Source organism: Vespula pensylvanica, chromosome 12 (genome assembly GCF_014466175.1).
Source record: "Vespula pensylvanica isolate Volc-1 chromosome 12, ASM1446617v1, whole genome shotgun sequence".
NCBI lineage: Eukaryota > Metazoa > Arthropoda > Insecta > Hymenoptera > Vespidae > Vespula > Vespula pensylvanica.
This window is the reverse complement of record NC_057696.1, coordinates 3,239,640-3,259,639: the sequence shown is the minus strand read 5'-3', so window position 1 is coordinate 3,259,639 and position 20,000 is coordinate 3,239,640. Positions and strand designations below refer to the sequence as shown.

General features: G+C 34.0%; 1 protein-coding gene across 1 annotated transcript in view; it reads left to right on the top strand.

Moving 5' to 3' along the window:
- Positions 1-20,000, top strand: part of LOC122633532 — a 54,323-nt gene that overhangs the window by 21,480 nt on the left and 12,843 nt on the right. Inside the window, exon 2 of the mRNA XM_043821504.1 lies at positions 16,403-16,521. Coding sequence (XP_043677439.1) covers positions 16,403-16,521 — 119 coding nt within the window. The remainder of the gene's footprint in view (positions 1-16,402; positions 16,522-20,000) is intronic.

Genomic DNA, 20,000 nt, shown 5'->3' with positions numbered 1-20,000 from the left:
GGCAAGAAAAGAAGGAGTAAAGAAGAAAGGAAAAGAAAAAAGGAGAGAAGGGAGAAGAGAATAAAAGAAAAAACGAAAAGGAAAGAAAAGAAAAGAAAAGAAAAGAAAAGAGAAGAGAAGAAAATAAAAAAGGTAGAGAAAGGCAGGTTTAAGTTGGGAAACGTACTTCCGACGTTATCACGTTCTCCAAAAGCCGGAGAGACGTTCTCTCTGACAAATGGATCTCTGGTTTCCTAGCTCGAAGTCGATGTCTTTCGTACGTGACGCCATCGTTCCCGACGGATCGTTGCTAACCGAGATGGATGTTGGACGATTTCGTAGGCGACAATATCCTTCTGCTTCGCTCTCTCGATCCATCCTGAATTTCTCTCTCTCTCTCTCTCTCTTTCTATCTCTCTATCTCTCTATCCGTCCCTCTCTTTCTCTGTAAGATATATTTCTCTCTTTCTATTCACTTTTGTATGTGTTGCACATTCAAAGTTCACGTACACAGTTCGAAGAGAACATCGAAGGCCTAAAACTCGTGTTTTTCATGGTATTCTCACTTTGCTTCGTATTACCAGAGACTAGGAATCACGGTAAGTGCGGCATCAAATGTCCTTGTGCTTGGAGCTCGGCCATGAGAAACCTAAAGGGTTTCAAACCTGGACTAATTTCAAAGTGCAATTCAACCTACACGTGGTCTTGGTTGTGACCTATGAAAGACTCTCTCTCTCTTTCTCTCTCTCTCTCTCTCTCTCTCTCTCTCTCTCTCTATCTCTCTATCTCTATCTATCTTTCTATCTATCTCTCTCTCTCTCTCTCTCTTGTGTGGTTTTCACTATGATAGCATTGGGTTAAGTCGAGATTGAATTTCTTAACGTGTATGTAATTTTCTTCGTTAAAATATCATCCGTATTAACGATATTATCCACGTAGAAAGATATCGTTTGTATATCTGTAATAATTGTAACATTCGTATTTGTATATCTACTATATATTCATTACGATCGTATGTAAATCATTGCCAGAATAAAATCGATAGTTTTCGTTTCGGGAGATCACTCTCATCTGTTTTAATGTAGGAGCAAACTTATTCGAAATACGATATATCAGTTACATCCTACACACATTCATGAATATTCATTAGGATCGATCGTACTATGGTATATGTATGGGTTTTTTGATTTAATGGGATATTTAATATTTTTTTTTCTTCTTTTTTTTCCTCTTTTTATGACAATGTACGTACGGAGATTCGCGTTGGGAATGATTAATGAGAGAGAACTCTCGTGAACGCGTTGAACGTACCTGAAAAATATGAAGTTGGTCGGTCTGTCGGTCGGTTTATTTATATTAAAAAAAAAAAAAAAAAAAAAAGAAAGAAAGAAAAGAAAAGAAAAAGAAAGAAAGAAAGAAAAAAAATATGTACTCCACATAATATTTCTCCTCTCAGCAACGAGATATCGAATATCGACGAGAATGTAAAAATTCTTGGCTCTTTCGTTTGATATCATTTCCAATATGAAATCTCATGCGAATTTTTCAAATACCATTCGGCTGCTGCTACGCCGAGTAATATTATGTTTTAAATATTATTTATATTCTTCTTTCGCTTTTGTCCTCCTACTTATTCTTTCCTTCCTTCTATTTTTCCTTTTTCAATTTAATTTTAGAGAATAACGAGAGAACACATCGGAATGTGGGAATGAAAGAATTGAAAATAGAAAACGAAAAGGGATAATAGAAGGAAAAATAAGAAGAAGAAGAAAACAAAAGGAGAATGAAAAAGATCGAAGATCTCATCGAAACGAAGAAAAATGTTGTTTGACCGTAAAAAATAATTAGTTCGTGCCCGACATCCGAATTTGCTACGGATGAATACAAGAAATAGGTCGAATAAATTTGACGTAGAGTCGTCCGTTGATTAGAGAGGATAATGACGGGCAAGCAGGATTACTGCATTAACGCGACAGTCGGATCTTTTAATTAACGTACCGCAATGTACACAGAGTAGAACATTCAACGTGTAGTATGGTTATAGTACACTTGTATATATACATACATACATATATATATATATATATATATATATATGTACGTGCATATACGTACGTAGCATGTGTGTATATTTGTATACAATATGCGTGTGTACTATACATATATAGTTTGTTTTCCAGTTACATTATTTTCCAGTTAGAACTGAAGTCAAGGTATGAACTACTAGTCGCGGTGAATCAAAAAAGGAAAGGAACAAAAAAAAAAAAGAAGAAAAAGAAAAAGTGGGGGAGAAAAGAGACAGCAGGTGAATAGAACTTTGCGCAAATCCGCAAAAATTTCGCGAATCGTAAAATCGTAAACGGTAAAATGATTTCTTGTTTCTTCTTTTTTTTTCTTCTCTTTGTGTTTTTCTTTTTTTTTTTTTCTTCTTTTTCTTGCTATTTTCTATTCGATTCGTTCCTAAGCAAACGGGTGAAAAAAAAAAGAAAAAGAAAAAATAAAGAAAGAGAAAGAAATAAAAAAGATCGTAAAAAATAAAAGCTCACGAACCGTAACGAGTCCTTTTTTGTTACTTTCTTTTGAAACCACTCTTGATCGAGAATTCTATAGCTTTCATTGCAGTCTGACAAGCGAAACGACGCTTTATGGATAACGGATATTAAGCGTAAATTCAATTTCACATGCAAACCGATCGATCTTCCGTTATTACACGAAGCTCATATATCTTCGAGGTCGTATCAAGCTTTCAGATTGCGACGGATGGTTTTGCTTATGTGTCATAATTGAGATTTTCAAAGAATTAAGAGTTTGCATGTCTCAAGTACAATGATGCGACTTGAAAATGCACTTTTTTTCTTCTTCTTTTTTTTATTAAACTTCCTTATTTACAGAGTGCAAATACATATATATCTGTATTATGAATTATTAAGAAAAATCGATGCATCTTACTTCAATATATTTCCAATGGAAATATTTGCATACAAAAATGTGGATTTGTACAATGAAAAAAAAGAAAAGATAAAGAAAAAAGAAAAAAGAAACGAAAGAATAAGAAAAAAAAAAAGAAAAAGATTCGACTGTTCGATGCATTTACGAATGAATGTCAAATGTCATAGAAGAAAGAAAAAAGAAAAAAAAAAGAAAAAAAAAAGATTGATTATTTCACCATGATATGTTTTCTACAATGCATAGTTATATATATATATACATATATACATATATCATTTATTTGATATCGTTACTGATTAGAAACGATAGCCAAACGAGCTCGTATTTGATTTATAATAGGATTAACTCTACAGCATAGAGAATTATCGCACGAAATTCGAAGTTGTATAGTATATATGCCGATTGTGTCTTCTAATCCTATACGTCGATTTGAAATGTAGGTCCTAGCATGTTACGCTTAGCGATCCCAGAGAAAGCTCGCTAATATTTCATGCTGACAAGCAGATGCTGCGAATCGGAACGTCTCGATATATATCGAGAGAGCAATCCGCAAACGATCCGTAGCTTAACTCTAAATCAATCCTCTAAGGACATTCGGAATAGTATCTGAGGATTGCTACGACGACAGAAACGTCTTTGACTCGAACCTTCTCAAGATTTACAATTCTCTACAATAATCTACGATTTTTCTATTTCTATATTTTCTCTCTCTCTCTCTCTCTCTCTCTCTTTTGGTTTCGTGAAATATTGCATTTCTTTCGTCGTTTATTTCCATTTATAAAAAATTGAAACAATTCGTCCTTAATATTCTCTTCTCAAAAGAACAATATTACATTTCCTTCATATTTTTCTTCACTTTTTATTATCTTTCGAGCATTCGAATAAATACGTAAAATATTAAAAATAAGGACGAGTATCATCTGATTTGAAAAAAAAAATAAATAAATAAATAAAATAAAACGAACAAAAAGAAACAAGGCAAGATTTCTTTAATATATTCTCTCTTTCTCTCTGCGTCTCTCTAGAGAAAGATAATATATTTCTTTATAACGTTTTTCATTTTTTCAGCCTCATTTACATAATCATATAAAATAACAAATTAAAACGAGCCATTTATCCCATTTGAACTTGAAAGAAAAAAACGAAGGAAGGAAAGATGTCCAAAGAAAAATAATATATACATATATATATATATATATATATATATATATATATATATATACACACGTTTCTTCGCATCTCTTTTCACTTTTTCATCCTCCGAAGATCCACATGGACGCATTAAAAAAAAAGAAAAAGAAAATAAAAGAAAAAAAGAAAACAAATGGAACAACGAACCAAACGAATAACTCGTTCGACTTAGGCAAAAGTGAAATAAAAAATAGGAAAAGGAATAAAAACAAAACAGAGAAACGAAAATGGCAACCAAAAAAAAACATAAAAGAGAGAGAGAGAGAGAGAGAGAGAGAGAGAGAGAGAGAGAGAGAGAGAGAGAGAGGAGAAAGAAACGGAACAAATTAATGGGAGTAACGAAATCGGGGCGGGGATATATGTATTCGGGCCGATATTTTCGGTATAGACCAGAAATTCGAAATTCAAGCCTGCAGGAGGTTGAAAAGCATTTTAAAGCTGCGCGTGTAACGTGAAACGTTTTGGTCCTGTCACGATAAGAGCAACTGAATTTGCCGAAATGTATATAGACGCGTGGGACATGGACGTATGGAGGAAGACGGGATATACCTACGGATAGTGTACGAGAGAGACAGAGATAGGTAGAGACAGAAAGAGAGAGACGGATGGACGGACAGACAAAGAGACAGAGACAGACAGACAGACAGACAGAGAGCGAGACAGAGACAGACAGACAGAAACAGACAGAGAGAGAGAGAGAGAGAGAGAGAGAGAGAGAGAGAGAGAAGGAGAGACACACGCAAACATAGAGAGAGAGAGAGAGAGGGGGGAGGATGCTGGGCCAATGGACCGAACCGGCAGATTATCGGATTAGTCGGCATATCCATGCGCAACGCGGACAAGCCGGTTGCGTGAATAGCACGCGAGCTATCATTCACTCGTACACCATCCTCTTCCTCTCTCCCTTCATCCTTCCCTCCGACCACCCTCGTCCTCTCATCCAAAACTCTCCCTTCCTCCCTTCCTCCCTTTCTCCTTCCCACCCACTCACTGTTCGCCTCCCACCACTTTCAGACTCGACTCGCACGCTTTAACGTACAGACCGCGTGTATCCGAACAGGATTTTCCGAAATTAAGGCGGGGAATTGCATGTCACTAAAGTCGTACGCTCGATTGTCCACCCTCTGTCTCTCTCTTTCTCTTTCTCTCTCTCTCTCTCTCTCTCTCTCTCTCTCTCTTTCTTTCTCTTTTTCTCTTTCTCTTTCTGTCTCTCGCGACTATTCAAATCGGAAGTATTACTCGGAAAATAAAATCGGTCAGGTGAATTCTTGTACGTCTAGATAGTTACGTTTAATCCGATTAGATTTGTTTCTATTTGTTCCGTTTAAGCTCGGAGATATTTATTATAGTATTTATTATTTTATCATATATATGTATACATTTATTATTGTCTATTTCACATTCCTTTACTTTTTATGTTAGATGTACCTGTATATATCATATCTTTCATATTACAATTTTATAAAAGTTATCCAAGTTTTAGTTTCTTCCTTTTTCCTTTCTTCTTGTTTAATCAGCTCCGTTATATACACCTATGTACAATAACTTAGGAACAATATTATTATATGAATTTAATCAAAATTTGTTTCATTGCGTTATTTTAACAAAGAGAAATATTTATGTATTTACTTAGATTTCTTTCTTCCTTTTCTTTTCTTTTTTTTTTTTTTTTTCTAAAAAAAATCTTTCTGTATGTTTTATCTCTGGCAAATTTATATAGATAAAAAGAAAAGAAAAACAAGAAAAAGGGAGAAGGATAGAGATTATATGTCATGAATCGGAATTTCGCGGACGAGTTTACTTTCGACTTCAAATAACTATGAAATAACGGGCTATGCAGTCGAAACGCAAACAAGTCGATAAAAACAGAGTGTATCGATAAAATATCCACACACACACACACACACACACACATACACACACACTTATTTATACATATATACATATTGAGAATATTCACTCTATCCGTTTCGTTATGGTTCTTCTTAGTTCGTACGATCCTTTCGACCACTACTCGATAAGAATTTTATCGATAATAGCCTATCGATATAAAACTACTTCCTGCTCTCGCTTTTAATAGCTTCCTGTTTGTATGCCGACTCGATACTCGTATTTTATTCGAAATTCTCTCTCTCTTTCTCTCTCTCTCTCTCTCTCTGTCCCTTCACCCTCTCTTCCCCACCCTCTCTCTCTCTCTCTCTCTCTCTTATTGCTTTAAAAGTAGTTATATAGTCGGCAAAGTAAAACAAGCGCTAGAGATCGGCATAAGAATAGAATGGAATACAAATTCGTTCGTCAATTTTCAAACGGCAATTGAAACCAAAAGAAAAACTAAGGAAATTCTCTCCAAATATTTTTCCTTTGAATGTATTTTTCTCTTTTTCTTTATCTATCTTTCTCTTTCCATTTTTCTTTCTATTTCGTTTTAACATGGAAGAATACCTCGATCCACTTCCGTCCTCGAACCACCCTCTCCTCCCCCCTAACTTCCCATTCATTTTGGATTTGTATTTCGAATAGAACAATTTTTCTGATAATAATCGTTCGAAAAATATCGTACGCGTTTCTCTCTTTCAAATTTTTCTAGCTTCATTTTTGTTTTTTTTTCCTTTTTTTTTTTCTGTCATTACATACCACGTATAGAGTGTAACTCAGATTGTAATATTACATATATATTTTTTATTTTTTATTTTTTGTCGAGATCGTTACGTCAGTCGAATCATTTTCTGTTTTTTTCTCTTTTTTTTTTTTTTTTTTAATATATACATATGTGTGTATGTGCGTTTGTATAAAAAATCGATCGAATCATTTTTCGAATAAATATTGTTCAGGCTTGGCTATAAAATATTTTTCATGTTGAAAGAATAGTTTGTCCGATATATGTCTGCGTAACGATCTAAGTTAGGTCCAAGTTATATACACACATATATAATACGCATTATACAAATACCTATATATATATATATATGGATAACTTGAAGGGAAATTCACATATAGGGGTGAAAGAAACGAGCAGTCGCGACGACGTCCGGAAAAATTTTGCTCGTAAAAAGAGTCGCGTGTAAGAATAATGTCACGAAAAATCCAGGAAAACGAGTAAGATGACGTGAGAGGGTGTGAGCTAGACAGTGAGAAAGAGAAAGAGATAGTTAGAAAAGGAGAAAGAAATGGAGAAAGAGAAATGGTGGGGACGAGGACGAGAACTGTGACGGGGATGAGGATGGTGATGGGGATAGGGATGGGGATATAGGGGTAGAACTGGGATGGTGTTTGCCAGGAGAAAAATAAATGTCGTGCTGACGTCTGGTCGCGCGTGGTGTTGTCGTAAAAAGGCTGCAGTAGTCACTGTCAACGCGACCGGATTGGACAGACGTCTTTGCAAAGACCACCACCCTCTCAAATCACAAGTTTTATTTTTCTCCCCTTTTTTTTTGTTTCTTTTTTCTTTTTTTCGATCCACGTATAAGAATTCATATTTAAAATGAGAAAAAAAAAATAAATTACGATTTTTCGTACAATTTTAATATCACGAGAGATTACATCCATTAGTTTCACTGTTTCGATTGTTTAAGAGAATAATAAAAAAAATATATATATATATATCATAAATCAAGAATTAAATATTTTTATTTCAATTTCCGATATGAAGATATAAGAGGATTTTAATAAAAATTATTGTTGGAAGAAATACAAGTTCGTCTTTTTCTCTCTTTTTCTTTCTTTTTCTGTTCGATACGATCAAAAGTTATCGTCAAATAACTTCGAAAAATTTGCTTTTCTCATTCGAGTAATAATAGTCTTTATTCGTAGCGAAATAATCACTTTACGTCGAAGACACGTGAAACGATGGATCGAAGAAGGGTGGTAGAACAGTTGCGAGATGCAATGAGGTTATGGGAGGGGTTATGGAGTTTGAAGGGTTCGGAATAAACGTGCTCGCGTGGATAGCTTGAATTCATCTACTTCGGCAAGTATTATGGAAAATCGGATCAAGATTATCGTAATGGACTTTTCGAGAGGCGACCATCGTTTAATCAGGTTATTCATCGGAATCTATCTTCTCATTCTCTCTCTCTCTCTCTCTCTCTCTCTCTTGCTCTTTCTAGTTTCTCTCTCAACTAAAATCTCGTGCGATCGTATAAGCGGATGGAATAGTATATATCGAACAATGTCGAAGAACGTTAACGAGATACGGATCTTCAGCTTATTTAGGTTCGATGGTACGATGAGAATTTCTCTCCTCGGTGCTTTTGAAAATCAACCGTGGTTTCCATCACTATTGTCGATTTAAGCGTTTCGACTCTCGTAGAATATTTCAATCCAGAGAGTATTTTCCCCTAGGACTTTAACCATTCGTCTTTTCTTATCTGGCTTTTTCTCTTTTTTCTTTTCTCTTTTCTCTTTTCTTTTCTTTGCTTCTTTTTTCTTTTTTCCCTTCTTTCTCTTTTTCCAAATCGCACAAGAAATCGTCGTTAAGTAAAAGAAAGTTAAAAGAAAGAAAAGAGAAAAATACAGAAATAATTTCACGTCTTTTTTACGAATATCAACTTTGAAACATCGTCGTAAAATTTACGATTATTAGATTCGATAATTTTTATATATATATATATATATATATATATATATATATATCACACATCGAAATTAAAATGTAGCTAAGTTATTAACGTTACGGTTGAATAGTTATACCTTATTAAATAATAATACGTCTACGTGGAAATACGTCGGTGTACTGTTCTATCGTACTTTTCTCTCTTTCAATTATCTAAATGAAAACACTTCATATTGTTGTCGTAATGTGATATAAAAAAAAAAAAAAAAGAAATAAAGAAGGAAAAAAAAGAAATAAATAAAACAAGAAAAAGAGAGAGAAAAATAGGAAATTTATTAGAAATAATTGATCGTTTCCGAATCGCGTTTCTGTTTCTAGAATTTTAAAGAATTTTAATGTCACTTCCATGAAATGGAATGGAACGGAATGGAATGGATATGTGATAGAAGTAGAGAGAGCGAGATAGAGAGAGAACGATATGAGATAGGTCGTGCAAACGACATTGACGGTGTCGAGAAAAGGAAGGAGAGAAGCGTAGGTGAATGACAGTAGCTAGGTTGATACCGAAGAGGAGAAGCAATGACGAGGTAAAATCGCGAACGAGAGAAGAGAGAGAGAGAGAGAAGAGAGAAGGGACATGATGACGAGCCGGCCTCGCATGAGATCCACTTATTCAATCAGTGGCATTCAGTTTGATATAAACGCGACCCGTCGTAGTCGTTGTCGTCGTCGGTCTACTCGCATAATCGAACATACTCATCAGCATCGTCTAGTCTTGATTTTACTTCAACCATCGACCAATCAGCAACATCCATATCTCTTTCTCTTTCTCTCTCTCTCTATATATATATATATATATATATATATATACTCTAAAATAGTTGAAGAAAGAAAAAATTATATATATATATATATATATATATATATATATATATATATAAAGAAGCACGAGGATTAATTAGGACTGTAGTTGATTCGATGAAATTGCATCAAATTTATTCTGAAATTGTTGGGATTTTTTATCCTCTACTTTCCCATTTTTTTCTTTCTCTTCTTCTTTTTTTTTTTTTTTTTAAATCTCTTTTCTTTTCGTTACGGGAATAACTCGACGAAGAGAAAGAGAAAAGATACAACGGAGGGAAAAATAAAGAAAAATAGTTGATGAAGTTTCATATAGCACGATTTTTCACTGGCTACGTTTATTAACGAAGAGTTATAATCGTCCTAGTCGTCCTTCCTTTCCTTTCTGTTTTTTTTTTTCTTTTACCTTTTTTTTTATTTTTTATTTTTTTTTTTTTCAACGTCAGCAACTTTTACGACGATCCAACGATCAACGATGACCTTAAAGTTTTCGTTAGTATTGTTTAAGAATTTGCAAAAAAACGTACCAATCGAGAGAGAGAGTTCGTATGTTGGTATTTATACTTTTGTTTATTAAATTAAACAAGAAAAAAAAATATATATATATATATAAAAAAAATCGTTAACGTTAAAACGTCGCTTTCTTTTTTTTTTCTCTTTCCGCTTTCTTTTTATTCTTTTCACTAGCTACGACGCCACTCTACCCGTCTAGTTCTTTCAAAACGTACTATGTAATTTTCGATGTACCAGACTTTTGCACACATGTAGACACATACGTACACATACACGTAGATAGATAGATAGATAGACAGCAGACTTATATATATACACACATATATCTTTCTCTCTCTCTCTCTCTCTCTCTCTATATATATATATATATATATATATATATATATATATATAGATATATAGGAATAGAATACGGAAGGGAAAACGAAACGAGGAGGGTGCATTGCGATGCGCGTGAAAAGAGAAACGAAAATAGGGAGAAAATGGTGGAAGGGGGAAAAAAGTTTGCCAGGAGGCAACACGTTTGTGTTCGCTTCTCGAATCGTATCCTACAATTTTATTTTATTTTCTACTTTCTTTTTTTCCCTCTCTCTCTTCTTCTCTTTTTTCTTTTTTTTTTTTCTTTTTCTTTTCTCTCTCTCTCTCTCTCTCTCTTTTTTTTTTAATCATTATTATTTCATACGTGTGCACCACGAAAACTATGAGAATTACAAGAGAGTTTTCGTAAGTCGGTGTATTAGCTAATGCCAAAATTCGGACGGTTCGAATTTTTTTACAAGCCCCTCTTTCATATTCGCGAACTATTTAACGCGATATTTAATTCATTCTTTTAACCAGCACCGATTTTCGAAATTACCTGTACTGTTTTTATATCTCCATTTTTCTTTTTCTTTTTTTCTTTTTTTTTCCCCCTTTTGTTTCGTATTCGGCGTAGAGTAAATTGAATTCAATTAATTTTATATATGCATGTTTTATTATTATTATTATTATTATTATTATTATTATTATCATCATTATTATTATTATTATTGCTTTTATTATTATTCTGTTTTTTTTTTGTTCATTCGACGGGAATGGATTTGTTCTTTTCCTTTTTTTGTTTTTTTTTTTTAAATAAAAAATGAAACGATTCGTTAAGATTCAATGTTTCATCGATTTCGACGCTTTTCTCTTCGTTAATGTTTTTTATTATAAAGTAAAATAAGAAGCATTGTGTGTGTGTGTGTGTGTGTGTGTTTACGAAATAGCATTGTAAAGAAAAATACATAGGAAACTTTAATTCACAATGAAATAACTTTAATTGAAAATCTGTGTAATTATTTACAAGAGGAAAGAAGTCTTTCTGTCCAATGAAAAAAGATTTGATATCTACGAAACTGAAGGTCGAGAGTTATTCAGCTTTTATACGTTTGTTTATTCAATTATTTATTTATTTGCTTACTTCTTTATCTTTCATTCTCCGCCTTTATCGTAGCAATCTAAAGGGAAGATTAAAAAATCTTGATCTTATTCTTCATCGAAACATTTTTTTATTAAATCTTTATCGTAGCTTTCTCTCCTCTTTTTTTTTTTTTTTTTAAATCTACTTGTTCTTGTTACGAATTAGAAGCAGACGATTCGCGTGTCTGCTTATCGTCCATTTCTTCGTTAAAAATTTGTTTTTCTCTTGCTGCTATTTTTTCTTTTCTTTTTTTATGGAAACGTAGAGAGAACATGGTAGGTGAATGTTATGGTTATTTCAATGGGGTTGTACAGGTTGGTTGGTTAGCGGCTGGAAGAAGGAGGGGGAGGGATGAACAGAGTCAAGGCAAGCCGCGAATGTATTAGATGAAACGAAGCAACTATACTCGGACTGGTGATATGGACCGAGTCAGCATCGGTTTACAGACCCAGCAATATTCGTAATTGCGTGTGCTCTTTCTCTTTCCCTTTGAGATATCCAAGCCAAGGGTATTTTCGTAATTATTTTCATTTAGTACGCAACGTATGTATATACATCTATACGCGTATTTATACCCTTATACAAATGCACATAGATGTATGAATGTACGACGTAGGGTATGTACGTATGTATGCACGTGTGTATGTGTGTATGAGTAAACGTATACGAATCTCGCGTTTTGAAAAGAGCTCAACAGGGAGGCAACACGAACGTAGTAGACTTTGTCGAAATCACGAGGGTGCAAAACCTTCGGAGTCTTTTCTCAACTTTCTATGTTCGAGCCATTGAATGTGTGTGTGTGTGTGTGTGTGTGTATGCATACATTGAAAAGCATGCGTGCTATCGTATTAACGAAGAGAGTTTAGGCAGTAGGTTTAAATGAATGAGAGTTCTTTTCTTTTTGTTTGGTTTTGTTTTTTTTTCTTTTTCTTTTTTTTCGTAAGTTTTACCTACTGATTTTTATAAAGGATTGCATTTAACGCGTTAATGAGTAACACGAATTTAATGACGTTGGAAAGTATGAAAAAAAGGAATAAATTATTATTTCAACGAAAAAAAGAAAAAGGAAAGAAGATAAAAGCGTCTCAATCGCTATTGAAGATAATGCTTTTTCATGAAACGCACGATTTTAATACAATTTCGTTAGTTTACTTATTTAAGTTAATTTAATTAAATCCTTAAAGTAGATATTCGTGTTTCGGAGTGTAAGTAAGTAAGTAAGTAAATAACTAAGTACGTATTCAACGGATGGGCTAGCATTTAAGATGCAACCGAATTTACGCCGCTCTCGCACGGTTAATGTGCAATAATTGCATTTCTAAATGCAATTCACACGTGGAAATTGTTCCTTCGAATGCAATAACAGGATAACTCAACGACACTCCAACTGGTAATTTCGTATAGTTATAAAAGTATGATAAACGGTTTTTGAAATAATCTTTTTCCATAGCGATTAAATCTGGTTCGTTCGATTGGTACGTACGTACCAAATATATAGACATAAGTATACGTGTGTATCCTCTCTTTCTCTCTCTATATATATACATATACATATACATATACATGTATATGAAATACTATTTCACCGTTTAGAATTTTTAAATGCTGTTTGCGTTCTCTCACCGTAACCGTAGCTGAGCTGTTTCGAAAAATAAACGTTTCCGGGAAACGGTCTGGATAATCGGTGCCGTCCGTCCGTGCGAAATCGAATCGATCGGTGATGGTAGCGGTAATGGCGATGGTGGTGGTAGTGGTACTACCGATAATGGCGATGGTCGTGCATCCGCGGATTGAAACGTACGAAAATACAGTCGTAATCACGCGAATTTCGATGGTAGTTGGCGAGCAAATAATTGGCAGGTAGAGCTCCGAGTTAGTTCATTGGGATTGTTTCCGGGTCTCTGAATACTTTACCGACCGGAGCCACACACTAGCTGGATTTCTAACCGCGTCGGCTTTCACGTTTTCGATTTGTGAATGTTCCGAACACCGAGAAAAGCTGTCTCGTCGAGATCTACCTGGAACAACTATGAAAAGAGTCCTCTTGAATAATGCTACAATACCGTCCGACAGTGTCCTTCGTTATTTTTTAGCGTCCTTCTCACTTTTCCCTCACGTTCTATTTATATCATCGTTTCTATTCGTCTTATAAAACATTTATTCGAAGGATATAATATCTCTAAATCTAGAGATAATAATACATTTATCGATCGAATCAACAAAAATTATATATCGACGAGATCGAGTTTCGATCGATTTGAAAAAACGACGGTGTCGCGTTAGAGATTAACTTGAAAATTCCGATAAAAGTACTTTGTTATTTCGTTCGAAGAAAGTCCCTACCGATATACCAAATTCCCTCTCTCTCTCTCTCTCTCTCTTTCTCTCTCTCTTACGAATTTGTTAAATCTTGCAGAACTTGGGAAAAGGTATAGAGGATAAAAGGGTCTTGTGCCAGGATCTCTCTCTCTCTCTCTCTCTCTCTCTCTCTCTCTCTCTCTCTCTCTCTCTCTCTCTCTCTCTCTATCTCTCTCTGGATATTTCTGTTTACGTGGGCCGAATGCAATTCCATGGGAGTCGATAAAATCGCGACGTGCATTGCTACGTGTTTCACCCTCGTTCTCTCTTCAAACCCTCCTCTTCGTCGTCTTTCTCCTCCTCCTCCTCCTCCTCTTCCTCCTTCTCTTTAACATCGCCTACTGCAGAGAGTAAATCGTCTTCGAAGCCTCTTCCTTCCAGCCGTTTTCGTTCTGTCGTCCCAAAACGACGAATTAAGAAGTTTTGGCAACGAGACATCCTGCGGTAATTCGGGATTCGATCAAGCACCCTCCAACCCCTTCTTCCGTTTTCCCCCAACTCCTCAACTCCCTTCCATCTCCTCTTCTTCGAGCCCATATCCCACCCCTTTTTCTACTCCTTCATCCTCTTTCCTCGATGAATCTTGCTTGACTGATGAAAATTCTCGACTTGGCATAACTTCGAGCAGTATTCGCCCTAGTAGACCCGAGATTACCGGAAAGTCGAAACGTTAAGGAAAGTCGCTGACACGAAGAAAATATTCGATGCAGAACGAGTCTCTTTCTATTTCTCTCTCTCTTTTTTTCTCTTTCTTTTCTCTTTTTCTTCTTTTCCTTTTTTTCTCCTTCTTTTTCTTCTTTTTTTCTCCCCCCTTTTATATCCGTCGTAGTAAGGCGAAGCAAATGCGCGCGAGCGAGGCGAAATGGGTTTCGCGATAAAGATAGACGACATTTTTTTTTCCCTTTCTTTCTTTCTTTCTTTCTTTCTTTTAACAAGATCGAGATTATTTATCTCGTTTTACTTTGATCCGATCCGTTATTGTAAATATATTGAGTAAATATGACGAATTCGATATATCGTACAAACTTTGCTTCCTCGAAGTTGTTACTCGATATTTGTTTTAAAACGTTTCGATTGGTGATTCTTTGACGGCTGATCGAATAAAGGTTTTTCTTGGAACAAATCGTTACGTTGACAGAACTATCATTCGATTCTCTTTAATAAATATCGCAACATGCGCATTAAACGTTCAATAATCTCTAACAGGTCGTTCGATTGGATAATAGGAAATCGTATCATCGATATATACTCTTTATAGATTCTAATCGATCTAAATATTTTTCTTTTAACTTACGTAATTATCGTATGGTTTAGATCGAACAGATTACCCTTATATATTAACCATGTTACGTGTCCCACGGTTTCAAAAAGTAAAAAAACAAACAAAAAAGAACAAAAAACGAAAGGAAAAAAAAGATATCACCCAATATCCAATCGACTCGATCAACAACAAGGGAAATATTTTAAAAACGACGGAAATATTTTTAATTCGACGTGGTTAAAGAAGTTATATCGGAGAAAATAAAAAGGAAAAAATGAAATAATCCAAAACAAAACAGAATAGAATAGAATAAAATAAAACTCCATGAATTCGATCAAACTCAACAACAGGAAACTATTTTCAAGAAACAATTGGACGTAATTAAAAGAGATGATAAGATCGAAGGTAGAAAGATAAAGAAAAAAAAAAAAAGATCCGAAGAAGAAACGAAAAAGAAAAAATAGCAAATAGAAAAAAAAGATCTATTTTCTTCTTCGGGCACTCTTTGTGTTCGTTTGGTACGTGCAAAGATAACTCGATACCTTCATCGAGTGATCATAGGAGAAATTCGAAAGTCACGCGTCGAAGAAATTGAAAAGGCTTTCTTTCTTTTCGTTCGTCTTTGGCGAACGATGGAGTACAAAAGGCGAGCACCGAGTAAGGGAACATTGTGCAAGCAGGTTTCGTGAAGCGCGATGCCTGAAACGTGCTGGTACTGCTGCTGTAACTCTCTGACAATCCGTATGCACTTACATCTACGAGAACACGTACACATATACATATATATATATATACATACATACATACGTACGTACGTACGTACGTACATTCACTACCCTAGCTCGTTTACGTTTGTAGAGCAGAAAGACAGAGAGAGAGAGAGAGAGAGAGAGAGGCCCTAGGGTATTTCAATATTCCACTCGCATGTTAGTCTCTCTCTCTCTCTCTCTCTCTCTCTCTCTCTTATCCATCTATCTATCTTACTCTTTTTATTTTGCACGCGATAGTAGTATTTCAAAAAAAAACGTGCAGGTAGTAAAAGTTCTCAACGAGGAGAAAAAAGGAAAGAAAGAAAAAATAATAACAATAATAAAAAAAGGTAAGTTTTTGAACGAAAGCATAGAATATTGTTGCGAGAAAAGAAAAGAATAGAAAAGAATGCACTCTTTCTAGTGTATACGCGTATCGTAAATCTTTCAATAATATTCTATGCTTATGAAATAGTAATTAATCTTCCTTACTGCAAATTACTTGTTTTTATTTTATTTATTCATTTATTTATCTTGTTTTATTACAGGTCCTATTGTTTCCAGAAGAAGGTTGGGCCAGGAGTGCTAGCAGTTCCTATTGGACATTGACGCCGTTCTGGTGGAGTCGTAGCCGGTGCAAGGTCGTCGAAGTTGCCGGAACGAGAAGGTAAATAATAATAGATCTGCTTGGAAAACTAATCGAGGAATTAATAATATCGATAATCGAAATATATATTTTATTGTAGAATCAGATATATTTGATAATGTCTCGTACTCGTTTCTATAACGATCCCTTAGAGTCGTAACGTTCGAAACACAATGTTCAATGATCTCGAAGTCAGTATAATAATCGGCTCGAATATCCGTTGGATAATGCCTTTGATCCCGAGCAATGTTCTATTCTCGATGCTTTTAGAAACGTACGTACCTAATATCAATGCGACGATAATGCGGACCACCAACGTTAATGGGGTCAGACGAGAACGCGAGAGTACGAGAGATAGAAATAGAGAGAGAGAGAGAGAGAGAGAGAGAGAGAGAGAGAGAGAGAGAGAGAGAGAGAGAAAGAGAGAGAGGCGATATAGACAACACGTAGTACGTATGCCGTTATGATGTTTCGACGCTGATCGTATTCCTCCGGCAAGCGGAAATTCGAGCTTGTAGCTTACGTGGCCAGAATATCTATCTGCCGTTATCTCAGGCGTTAAGACTAAATCGAAAATTACAAAGAAACGATGCGACGCTACTGGCTACTTATCTGTCTCATCTTCTTTTACGATTTCTTCTTCTTCTTCTTTTTTATTCTTCCTCTTCCTCTTCTTTTTCTTCCTCTTCCTCTCAAAGTCCTACCGTGGTTTCAATCTTTTTTTCTCTTTATCTCATTCATACCATATATCTATTCGGATCTTTGAAAGATGAAACAAGTGAAAGCATACGAACGAATATTATTTTGTCACGTTTTAAATATTGTTTTTATAAAATATAGGAGCATAGCTTTTTTTTCTTTTTTGTTCGAAGAGAACGTTGGAGAATCTTTTTTTTTATTATTTTATTATTATTTCCTTTCTTCTAGTCGAACGAGATACATGATTTTTATATTTTTTTTTTTTTGGGGGGGTGATTATTCGAATGTTCGGATGAAAAAAACGAAGAAAATCGTAAAAAGATGTATTATTTTTTTTTTATAGAGAGAAAAGGATGCGACGCCACTGGCTAGCTAGTTTCTCTACTCTTCTTCTTACACGACTCTACGTCCCCCTTTTTTTCGCTATTCCCTTTTTTTCTTTTTTTTTTTCTTTTTCTTTTTTTATCTACCTTCCCTTTTGCCTTCGATCAACGTACTTACTTACTTACCTCCTTTACCGACCCCTATTATATATACCCTTAGAGAACTCGAAACTCCAAAGAACGAGCTGAATTTCCGTATACCTTAAACCTTTGTATCGTTCATTCTATTATTTTTATTCTTCCTTGACTTAGTATGAAAGCCATTTTTCTACCTTTAACTATCATTGTCCTTTGAAGAATTCGAAGGGTAGATATTTTTATGTAAATTCTTTTTATATATTATAATGAACAAAATGTTACATATTACAATTGGTTGCTTTATTTATTATATAATTATTTGTTATATTAATCATGTATGTATATATGTATATATATATATATATATATATATATATATATGCATATGTATAGTCAGTATATTGTAATAATCGGTCCAAATAAAATTGAATACAAATTCTGAATTTGGAACTGTATAAATATTTGAAACGAAAAAACAAAAAGGAAAAAAAACAAATATATAAAATTTATAAATTATTCATTTAAAACAAAAAATTTATACAGACAATCCTCTAACAAAGGGAAACTTATGAAATTATGAGATAAATATTATTTATATACTCTAATTACGCGAAACGATTAAATTAAATCTTCGATACTTTTGTTTGGATTATCTGGTATTATCGTATGATATTTATATACTATAATTGGACGAAATAATTAAATTAATATTTGTAAATATTTTAAAGCGAAATAACTTTCAATGCTTTTGTTTCAAACATGTACATTTTTGTTCGGATCATATATAATGACATTTAAAACGTATTAAAAATATTCGAGATATTTAAAAAGCAAACTTCGATGTAAACAAACCCTCTTAGAAACGACCACCGAAGCGTTAAGATATGGATTTATGCTTTTCACCCTTAAAGAGCAGGTCAGTCATTTACCGAACGACGAGTACTTGGTACACTATAAGCACTAACTTCCAGGTTTCTTCTTTGATCTTTTCCAAGTTTTTCGAACTAATTAGAACTACATAGAAGATTTAGCAAGTTCATTTTCGAGAAAAGACGCACCGTTTGCATCTTCTATAGACGTAAGTGAAATAAATTAACTCTTCCTTTTCATTTATTTTCCTTTTTTCTCAAAAAAATAACTATCGAACGTTTAACGATTAAAATATTTACAATAATTTCTCCTCGATAATAATTTCAAAATTATTTCTAATTACATTAAAATACATCCTCTACTTTATACTATTACATATCATTTATATTTTATTATATATATATATATATATATATATATATATATATATATATTTTAAGTAATTCATACGAATGATAGTATACTATGTGATATCCCATAATACGAAAAATAAGGAATTAATCTAAGACGATTATTATTACTTGATCATTTTATATACGCTCTTACTTATTTTCTATATAATTTTTAATCAGCATTTTAAAAATATTAATTAATCCTAGGATAAATATACTTAAAACATTGATAAAAGATAAGAAATTTAATTAATGATAAGATTAATTAAACTCGTAATCTCTCTCTCTCTCTCTCTCTCTCTCTCTCTCTCTCTCTCTCTTATACGAGATAATATAAAAGAAAAAGGAGTTCAATAGGTAAAATAAGATTAGGATCCACAAAAAGGAGGTTCTAAGGGGAAACAGGAGGACTCTCGAAAACGTATCACCTTTGGAAAGTAGAACTCGCCTAACTTTCCTAAGAGCGTAGATTTCCACAGCCGTTAAGAGCTCGCCTGCCAGTCGAATTGATAAGGAGCTCGCGATTTATTGCGATCCTCTTCGATCCGAGCCCGCGAAAGTAGTCGAGGCATTAGCTGCTCCTTTGCCAGACGAAAGCTCGTTCACTTCGATTGCTTCCCTTCAGCATCCAAGAAGAGAGAGACCTTCGAGGAAAATCGATCGCGGATAAAAGAGAGAGAGAGAGAGAGAGAGAAAAGAGAGACAGAGACAAAGAGAGAAAATCGATTATCTTCGAAACAGAACGTCCTTGAACGACCTACTTTTACACCTTACCATAGAAACCTGATTTCCTTATAGGTGGATATTGTTCGAATGAACAATAATGAAAATTGTAGCAAAGAAGGTTAGATTGATATAATATTTATTAGTATTAACGATCAGTGATATAATGAATTAATTATATAATCAATGACACGATTAGTACACATGAAATTAATATTAATTTAATATCTATTGGATTATAATCCTCTATTAATATAATTAATTGTATCGTTATACGAATGATCGTTCACGAATTTTATTTCACTTTTTTTTATTTTCATCGATATTATCCACGATCTATATATATATATATATA